At 49.3% G+C, this 10657-nt stretch overlaps 2 protein-coding genes across 2 annotated transcripts; both read left to right on the forward strand.

The window, feature by feature from the left end:
• Positions 1-2584, forward strand: BKA67DRAFT_537933 (inheritance of peroxisomes protein 1-domain-containing protein; the record flags this gene model as incomplete). The annotated part of the gene is made up of 2 exons (XM_046100405.1): positions 1-304; positions 372-2584. 2 exons carry the CDS (start codon positions 1-3, stop codon positions 2582-2584), a joined length of 2517 nt encoding a protein of 838 aa, XP_045956371.1.
• A 4327-nt stretch (positions 2585-6911) lies between these two features.
• BKA67DRAFT_347565 (uncharacterized protein) lies at positions 6912-8618 on the forward strand. Its single transcript, XM_046096337.1, has one exon. It carries the CDS (start codon positions 7345-7347, stop codon positions 8428-8430), a length of 1086 nt encoding a protein of 361 aa, XP_045956372.1. The 5' UTR covers positions 6912-7344; the 3' UTR covers positions 8431-8618.
• The last annotated feature ends 2039 nt before the right edge of the window (positions 8619-10657 follow it).

Consider the following 10657-nt stretch of genomic DNA (forward strand, 5'->3'; position numbering starts at 1 on the left):
ATGGAGGCACAGGTTTCTGTCGACACCCGATTCCTCCATCCTCGACGCGTCGCAACTGAACCCGCACCTCTCCAGCCTCTCCGAAGATCGCTGTCCGTCTCTTCCACCTCTTCGCGCTCCGGCTTCCTTGGCGCCCCAAAACTTCCCGACGAATCCATCGAGACCCTCTACAATCACCCCTCTGTCAAGATCATAGCCTTCACCACCAGCCAGCGGACCTCCTTTGCTGCTCCCCAGTTCCCCGATGAACCTGCCCCCGGTTCCCTTCCTCCCTCTTCGCAGCTCGAAAGAACAATCGCAGTGGGTATGTAGATAAAACATCTCCAGCCCGATCTGGCATAGAAACAAGTACTGACAATCAACGTGTCCAGGGCCGTTCCGTATTTATCGCGCCCCGGGATCTGTAGCATTCTTAAACTGTGGCTCGGCACTGCAGCCTATATTACCAAAGTCTCAGTGCTGGTCTATCGATGAGGCAAACAGTCACTTTGTCCTGCAAATCCGTCGCCCGCAATACTGGAGGATCGAAGTGCCTGTATCCGATCCCGAAGACGCCCACCGTGCCTTGATTTTGAGAGAGGTTCTCGACAGCATCCTACTCTTCGAGAAGACCGAGTGTCCCTTCCAGAGAAGCTTCACTGTCCAGCTGCCGCAAAGGCCACAAACTCCCGTCAAGAAGAAGCCATGGACTGCCGCTGGGAAAAACCTCATCTCCGCGCCCTTCTCCGCAAACCCGTCGCTGCCTTTACCGGCAGCAAAAATAGTAAATGAGAAACGGCGCCCCAACCCTGGTCTTCCTGCACCAACGGAACTCTTGCACAAGGAGGGCCGACAGCCTGAAGAAACGGCTCTCGCCTCAGCTACACCTACAACGGGAACACTGGGTGGTGGGCCGTCACCAAAAGAGGTCGCTAAGTTCTTGGATGACGCAGCCGACAACACAGCAGCAGAGACGACAGCAGCAGAGACGACAGCAGCAGAGACGACAGCAGCAGAGACAACAGCAGCAGAGACAACAGCAGCAGAGACAACAGCAGCAGATCCTATGGCAGAACAAGTCACAAGAGAGTTTGGTGAACTCAGACCGACAACCGTTCCCATTCCCAAAGGAATTTATCATACTTCACAACCTACCACGGCAACGCTACCTATAGACAACCCAGAAATGCAATCTTGCGTACAACCTGAGCCGGTGGTGCAACCTGACCGGAGGCTATCGCAAAGATCCCACTCCAGTGTGGTCAACCTGGCCCCCTCGGTTACACTAGAGCTATCCTCGCAGCAAATTGCTGCGCCTTCAGTTATACCCGCAACAGTGCCTTTGCTTCGCTCCGCTATCTCGGAGCACATCCCAGGAAAGACGAATATACCCTCTGTAGCTTCAGCGGGAAACTTATCTAGCAGGGCCCTACATGGCAATACCTCATCATGTCCATCATTGTCCTATGAAATCCCAGCGGTCCTGGATTCGGAGCACACGAAGCCTATCATTGTAGATGATAGCCTAGTCAAAGGGGAAGAAGCAGTTGCCGGATACACGAAGGATGCTGATCCCCACTCATTCGAAGGCGCTGGCAGCGTTGGAGCCGTTAGTCTCAAAAAGAAGAGGATGAGTCGTATATTGGCAGGTCGTTCTGTGACAATTCCACCACATCTTACTGTCGTGACATCTCCACCGTCCAAATCTACTCAACCCATGGGCTCAAGGACCGCTTCGACACAACCGCTTGAATATTCTGTTGAGCCTTTGCCAGAAGAGGCATCTCCTGTCGGCTCTATGGACTCATTCCACAGTGTGCAATCGTGGCATAGTCCGATTACACCCAACCCTCCTTCCCCACCTTCTTCTTCTCCTTCTCCGCCATCCTTTCCATACCCACATGAAAATATCATACTCCCGAGCAAGAGCACGGCCAACTTGACCAGTGCCGATATTACGCCTGTTACCGATGCAACTTTGATGCCGAGCTCGACTGGTGCTACAACCCGTTCACTAGACGCGGAGTTTCCGGCCTCGTTCAGTGCCATTGAGGAAAGCGAAGCCACCAACGCCAACTTGCCGTTGCCGCTCGAGTCATCTGGGTCATCTTCTTTTGCCTATGAACGGCCTGGACTTGAGCATCGCAGGAAGAGCACAAACCTGTCGATTAGTAGGCGAGCATTCTCGCCCCTGCCCCCGGCTGCCAATTTATTTTCGCCATCAAGGCGCCAGCCCCCAGCAAGTCGCTTAGCCGCCGTTGGCAAACTGCCAAGCGCAATCATCCACAAAACGGTCGAAATCCTTCTTTCGCCACCCGGTCATCTCGTCAACCTTATGCTGAAGGTCGCTGCTAAGATCGCGGCTGGTGAATGGAGAGGCTTGGTATTCGGGTTAGGAGAAGGGGGCGAGAGTATTCCTGTCCACTGGGATTATTCGGATGGAGAACTGAGTTCGTGGGAGGATGATGATGACTATCACTTCTCAATTGGGCGATTAACAAAGACACCTTCGGCGAGTCACAACTCCCTCCAGGAACAGTCCTCCATACATATGAACAGGTCGGGTTCGGAAGACCACAACGACCGCAGTTGGGAAGTTGATTAAGAACTTGAAATCCATACTTTGTCTTGGTCGAGGTGTAAAAGGGAAGGATGTGGGATATACTACTCACGTGCTAACGGATTTTTCTTTTTCTTTTCTTTTCGTCGATGATATCTCTACAGCATGGCAAAGGAGTTTGACGGCATTGACAACTGAACCCATTATGCATTTAGAGGGAAAGCCCATTTACGATTGTGTAGTAGGAAAGGGTAACATTCGACGGGTACTCGGCGTCTTGTGCTTGCATATATGTGTTAATATGAATTTAAACAGGTGTCGGGGGCACATAATAATGTATCATAGGGAGCTTTCGGCTGCGACAAAAATACCGCTATGCCGTAGATCGAGGAATTCAGGTATATCCAAGTCGCCTCGTTAGCTTGCACAACTTCCAGCGGCGCCCTTTTTTCAAGTTGCCGCATTCGAGCAACCGAGGTCACTTGATCGTGTTCTAAGCTTGAAAGTCTTCCACCTAAATGTTTAGTAGCAATGACTCATAGTCAATGATGTCGAAATTAACCGGACCGTCAACTTTGCTATGGAGCGGTTGTATTATATGATGATAGCACTATCGTAGATCTCCAATATTAGTGTCAGAGGTCCCCAATATTCTTCCTGTCTGTCCAGCGAGTAAGCGACTGGGACTGACAACTAAACCTTATGACACCACGCTGCAGCTTCTTTATTACAATGACGATCTTTTAGACACTGTGTACTCGAGCGTCATGGATTCCATCGACACTGAGCGGTTGGCCCATGATCATGCGTAGTCTTGAATCGTCTGATATGACAGCTTCAGGTCGCGACTGGTTACAAGTAGTAGCAGCTCATTTCTGTCGAGTATCGCTCACGTAGTAATTATCATGCAAAGAGGTTTTGACTAAGCGGTGAATCTAACCTAATTTCTCCTTATCAGGTCTCATGATTGGTGGTATTGTGTATCATCCCTCTTAAGACACGAGATGCATGCCGGCCTGGGGAAATTCAGGCGGTGCTTATGGCGACGTAATGACGAGTATACCCAACCGCCAATATTTTGTGATAGCGTAATTGAACAAGCAATTATCTTATGTACCATGATGCCTACCACTTGACAGGTCTATCACGTACTGCTATGAACTCGCCTTCCAACATAGCCATTCTGAGTTCTACCATTGCGTATATACGCCCATAGATCACTTCTACCTATGGCAGGTCATTGTAGGTGGCGGTCGCTACAGTGTAGTGTCTGCAATGCTGACGATCTTGCTGCAGCGACGAGAGCTAAGACGCCCCCGCCCCCCTGCAGCAGTCTAATGTTCGGGGTGCAACACTCTTCGACTAATTACTATTGGTTTATCTCCCGAGCGATATGTGTGGACGGTTATTGCTTGTAAGCGGTCAAAGGTGTCACTAGGTCTGTCTACTTCTTGTGGTGGATGCATAGGTCAAAGGCAATACCGCATAGCACAAACGAGTAGCCAGATATATATTGAGCATGTCGCAACAGTGGTGTATAGCACTCGTCCTGTCAAAGCATTTGAAAGCTATGGTTCCATTCTTGTGGTGCATTTTAAAGGCTAAATGGGAGAGCTGTCCTCGAGAAGACAACTGCGAGAACAACCTGCTAATCCACAAATATGACTGTCAATAAAATGGTTCAATATGACGCAGTAATGGTGAACACATGACTTTAGCACTCGGCGGCCAACATCAAAGTCAGCCAAAGAGGTCCTGAAGGGAAGCACTGCTGTACCAAAAAAGAAAAAAGAAAAAAGCATTCCGGCATAATCACCACAGGCTATTCAGTTTAAAAACCCGGTATACCTCCTCGAGCTCCACTGCCGATGTCCTACAGTCATGACAGTTGAGATAATTTAGCTGTATATAGTGTTGTTGGGCGGAAATACGGACCAGGTGCCTAGCGTTTCTAAGAATAAACTGTGCTGGTTGGAATATCACTTACTAACAATTCGATTGCATGCCATTTCGGAATACCTGACGGAGCTATTACGCCACCAAAGCGCCGTGGAGTGACCTGGGCTGTAGATGATATCAAGGGGAGGACCTACATCCAATCTTCGTTCTCGTGCATGTGATATTTGGGAAATGGGTACAGGCTTCAGCCAATACAGAGTCAACATCCAAAGTTGTCGTGCCTTTTGCAAAGAGCTCGTTCTCACTTGCCCGGCACCATACACTATGCGAGTATTGTAAAACAAAAATAGGCCGAGGACTTGTGCTTCTTTGGTCGCGGAGGGCTAGATGCCAAGCAGTAGCCGCTGCCAGTTCTAATTTCACAAATTGGGCCAAGCATGTGAAATTATATACACCAATTTTAACTATGAACAATCTTCAAGGAACACGGTAAGTGCGAGTTGCCTCGGTAGGGATTTCTGGACAGTTATCCACTGATAGATACTGGCAAGGACTAACAAGAAGACCTGACGTGAAGCGGCGTTTTGTGCGGATGATTGTCGATCTTGGTACGTCAGAAACGGCATGGCGGCTGTATGAGCCAGAGAATATGCTGTATTTCAAAGAAAAGCTCGCCGTACATGGTGGAGTTCCTCATGACTCGGTCCCGAATAGGAAAATGAGATGGATCCCAGAACTATTACTAGCTCCTAGGAGTGCTTCGTTTGAAACGCGGAATTTATCCCACTCCAGGACGAAGATATCAAGGTTGTCTCTGCTTGGGACAATGCTCAACGGGTAAACCAGCTACGTAAAGTTCAGACAAGTTCGGATAACTGACTACACTTGTAAAGGAAGAGCTTGAACACTCACGCGACTGGCTTTTCTGTTCCCAGGATAGCAATACGGTAAAGATGTAAAATGCATGTCCGTCAGTGGGGGGTTGACCTTGATACTCCGGTTAAGAACGACGACTAGCCGTACGATGTACCTCAAGCCAGGCGGTGATAGTCAGGCAGAACCTTTTTCGCAGGACGTGGAAATGGTGGCTTGAGGCGGCGAAGAGAAGAAATTACAAGCTCTGTAAGGAATCCCTGCTAGACATAGCCCTGCTCCACATTTGGGTTTCTATTTTAAGCGATCAGACTATGGCTTGGCTTGGCTTAGCCTGGGCGATTCCCGGCCTCACCTTTTACATACTGTACATAAGTTACTTACTTACTCCTCACAGTAGATAGATGGCGAAACGTAGCAGCATCTAGTCTACCCCGTACTTTACTGGCCGGTCACCCATGCACCCCCTTGAAGACGCCGGGACACCTACGGCCCTAGTTTTGCGGTGTAACGCAGCGCAGAAAGAATATGTCCCCGGTATGTAGAGAAGATGCCCGTTGTCACGGCACGCCATAGCCCATGCGCAAGCGCTTACATGTGCAAAGGCCAAAGACGGGTGGCATGTAATCATGATCAGATTCTCAGCAGTGCCGTATGTACTAATTCGTGACGCCTCGATTGATTTGGGGGCACAAGCAGCACAAGCAGCACAAGCTACATACAATGTAGGGATGTAGGTATCCTATGCCTGACATGTTTGGTGGGGCTGCCTGGTCGATCTGGCGGGCCCCATGCCAAGGCCCAAAGGGCTCTCCGGTACAAGGTATTAGATTTCATACGGATACAGTAAAAGCCAAAGCTAGTCCCTTTGAGAGCGAATTTGTTCCTCCCCCTAGACGTTCTTGTTCTTGTTCTTGTTCTATGGAAACATATTCCCATCGATCAACCTCGTCACACACGGTCAGAACTGTTCGACGCCGACAACAGCCCGCACAAGTTCATCCGAGACTACCAGTCTTTGGATCGTGCTCGCCGTGCTCCAAATTATTGGCGGTCTGCTACTGTACTGTATGTAGGTAGCTGGTTTATCTGCCCTGTCCGTCCCCTCAGATTTCTCAGAAGCACAGGCTCCAGGGATTACAATCCTTCCAAGACCGAGCCTTTCCATCTAGGTAACCACAAATCTTTGGCTCGCTTTTTCTACGGAGCTTCTGGTATGTGAGGCGTAACGTAGCTTGTCACTAAAATCGTCTTTACAAGGGGCTCTATCAAGGTCAGGAGTGGGTGCCGCTGCCCATGCCACCAATTCTGTCGGACAATTCGAATCTCCTGCGTATCATCCTCAACCAGGCAAACGGCCTAGTCTGAGCATTGGGACCAAGCAAGGGAACAACGCAAAGCTGTTCTATTTTCTTTCTCATCTCCGGCTCACTAGGCGCAAGCGTACTTAGTGTTGAGCCCATTCTTCCCAGCTAGGCGGACAGCATTGACTCCATCCTGTCGGGTCGACTTGCAACGTCCTGTCCACAGTACTATATACTCGAGTTATACATTGCTGGGCCATCTGTCGGGGTGGATATTTGACAAGCTTGGCCACATCCGTCCCGGTGCAATTCCGCCATTCCTAACAGTCTCCAAGCCGCATCAAGAATATCTGCGGCGGTGTGGTGCTCGTGCCACTTCCTAGTCGAGTCCCCTCTTGCAAATCCGCTCCTCCTCTGGTGTTCCCTTGCTCATACGGTGCGCGGGAAGCGTCCTCTCGAGCCAAAGTCCTTGAGCGATAAACCCGTGATCACGGGCAAGAGCTGGTAGCACTTGTCTTTCAACGGCCGCTACTATCCGCGTTAAATACATTTAGTGCAGCTCAACCACTAGGCTCCGCGTTAGTGGCTGGAACCGATCTCCTTCTCTCTACGCCTATCAGTCGAGCTCATCTTGACGTGTCTACATCTTTTCCAGTTTGTGGACAAAGCTGGAGTCCGAAGCTACTCACTTCATCCTCGCAGCTGGCGCGGAGTACAGAATTATCCACCATGGATCAGAATCAGAGTTACAATCACAATCTTCACAGCGAAAGGGGTCCCATGTCCAGACCACAAATGTTCGTACACCTCGAATTTGGGCTGTCATGGTCGCAGCATCATACACCACGAACGCACACGGTCACGTACACCTCACGTAATTTGATAGACTCCAGGACCCGGAGCGGTTTCCCACGCCAACTTCCTCCACCCAACGCAAATTTCCTGAGCACAGACAACCATCAACATCGGCCGCGGGAAGCGCGAGACCGTGCAGGGCGTCAACATCACCAGCAGCAACAATACTATTATCCACAGCTACAGGACCAGCATCAGCGTCCTGGGCTACATGACCGTCCGACGGAAGAAGAACGTTCACGGCCACAGCAGACTCACGAACAGAGGCACGAGCGCCGCGAATCGAGGAGTGAATCCCGCGGCTTGTCACACGAGCGAGGAAAATCGGCACCTCCACCGTTTCAAGACAGTCCATGGGATGCTACTGCAGGACCGTCGGCATCTCTATTTCCAGACGTTCCTCAGGAAAGTGCGGAGCAGCCTAGAATTTGGAAGCCGTTACCGGCACCCCCAAGCAGCTTTCGGCTCGGAGAGGATGATCTACCTTGGTCTGCGTGGGCTGGGCCGTCAGACTCCTATGAGCGGAGGCGTAGCAATGAGAACGAGGATGACTCTTCATATGCCAACCAACCGACAACTGTTCCCATTTCGCCATACCGCCGTCGCAGCGATGACCCAGAAAGGAGTAGAGAGCTTGAATCTCTATCTGCAGCAATGGTAACCGTTGATAACGGGTTTGAAAATCAGTGGTGGTATCAAGGGCCAAGAGAGACAACGGCATGGTGGCCGAGGGACCAAGAAGAGCCCCCGAGACTTAGTATGGCGGACGCACTCTTACTGTCAGCAGCCGAACCTCCAGCCACCGCTCCGCCCCACGGATGGTATGCGCCGTCTGTTGATGATCAGGCGTCATACCTCGACGGGGTTGTTTCACCGATCTCTACCATCAGCCCGTCAAGACCGCTTCAACGGTCCATGACCACGAGATCAGAAGAATTATTTATTACAAGCGATCTATGAGCACTCGAATCAACATATATGCAGCATGGCCAACAACGGAAATTGTTCGGGTTGGCTGCAAGACTTTTCGTCATGAACTCGAGATACTGCCTGTGGCATTATTAATGACATCCAAGAATATCATCCGATTGTGGAGAAATTGTATTTATGATTTGTAAATTTACAGTCGAGGCGGCCTAGGTCTCCGTATACGACCTGTATGGATATCAAGATTAGTATCAAATTCTATTCAACAATTTAGTACTCAATTAATCGCCAAGCATAAAATAGCAATTAATTTATACTCTCTGCTTGTCAAGTCACTTCATTGGTTGTGCCTCTATGTCTTTCCGGGGTGGCCTTTCGTCTTATACTACGACGGCTGCTGTTATCCGGCATGAAAGATTCGTATTGCCCTACAACACAAAGACATACAATGGCTCCTTTTCTTCCCTATCCAAGCGTAATATTGAGACGTAAAAGCAAAGTTTCAGGTAAAAGGATGGGACTCAAGGGAAAAGACATCGATAGGAAGTCTCCATCGAAAACGCGCTCGGATTGGTCTTTCAGCAATTATTTACGATCATACTAGACTAGGATCTAACAAGATTATGGTTTACCAGACTGTCAGGGTCGGCTGCCATAGTCCAATTTCGCGACAAGCCATAGTCATACTTGTAACATGACACGGACGCACTTGCCAGCGATGCAACTTCGAAGCATTGGTCCTGGTCAAGTATCGTAATTATTTCAAGGAATTGAGACTGTATGCACTAGTTCCAGTATGAAAGGGATTACTCACGTAACATATACTGAAAGATACTCTATCTCTCAGTCAGACCAAGGTTATTCTTTTCTTTCTGCTTGCTTCTGGCATTAAAGGAACTGTGAGTAACATTACTAAGGGGCCTCGAGGGTGAGTAAGAAGCCTGTCGTGCCCCGCGCCACAGCGTTGCTCGTCTCCAAGTGTGATGAGTTGTTGCTATTTTGGGCATTTCTGGGATCTACGGATCCCTACAGCTGTCGGTGATCGGCCGGACCCCTGCACTTGTTCGGATGTGACAACCTGTGAGCATAATTTGTAGTGTTAAGCATTTCCCACTCATCCTTAACTATGCATAGCTTTAGGTACTTCCTGGTTAATGATAGGTATTGAATGCCGTACAAAAAGAAATTGGAAAAAAGGAAGAAGGAAAAGGGGGCGGGGGGTTAGCGATACAAGCATTGCTGAATTATCGATATACGGATATACTTCTTGACCATTGACCGGATTCTTGAGACCCAAGATCGCCGCCATCACTTGTGACTTTCCCTGGAAGAGTGTAAGAGTGGATGGGTAGAGAGCCGTGAGCATCTCTTCGGAGCAGATCTCCGGAGTTCTGTACCTCAGGCAGACTGACTGTGGTTTCGAATGTGGTTCTGGTATTTTTCGCTTGTTGTATAACATCCGGGGTGTGAGGTGAATTTTTATTCATTATTCATGCAGTCTTAACCATATCACCGATTTTCCGGCGCCATGTCGGTATTCGCTGCCGCTCTTGCTCTCTTTCTTGTCTATTGCTAAGAACAAAGAAGCGCAGTAAATGATGTGTCTAGTGCGAAGTCGTAGCAAATCTCCAAGGACACGGAAGTTCGCTTCGGGGAGGGGGGGTATGATTGAGGCTTAGCACGCATGGCATGACATTCGATTATTGTAATCCCTGTTTCCAATTACACCGATATTTGCAAACCGTATCCTGTCTAATCTCTAAAAGAAATCTGGTTGTTCTGAAAGCAGCCAATAAAACTTTGGGGGGGTGTTAGAGGGGGCAAAACAAAAATCAGCGGGGAGGTTATAGCGACTAATGTAGCAGCAGAAAAGAGACCAGTACGTAATTGAACTACTGCTGAGACTGCTATACAGGATGGAATAGAAATTTTTCTCTCGTCCCAGCTCAGCTCGGTAAGTGGGCGATAGAACACGACACGAAAGACTCAGACCAAAGGTTAGCATAGCTAAATTATATTGGAGGCATATCTACATCATGTGGAGTGGACTCCAGCAACTGCAGTCGCGCAGAGTTTCGTGCTTCATGCAGAAATTATCGATTTCTGTGTATAATGTTTGTGTGCCCCAAAGCCCCTGATCCGTGATACCCGACGATTGTGGGCTCAGCACACACTCTTGCACAAGCCTTTAACCTATAAGAGCCCGACTTCAGCCTTGTTAACTACATGAGTTCTCACGACGGGGCTATTTGAAGTCACT

This window comes from Truncatella angustata, assembly GCF_020726525.1.
Source record: "Truncatella angustata strain MPI-SDFR-AT-0073 chromosome Unknown BKA67scaffold_6, whole genome shotgun sequence".
In the NCBI taxonomy this organism is placed as follows: Eukaryota; Fungi; Ascomycota; class Sordariomycetes; order Amphisphaeriales; family Sporocadaceae; genus Truncatella; species Truncatella angustata.

Excerpts from the sequence above, each read along its gene's own strand:
- BKA67DRAFT_347565 (XM_046096337.1), top strand. The coding sequence starts at position 7,345 with ATGGATCAGAATCAGAGTTACAATCACAATCTTCACAGCGAAAGGGGT.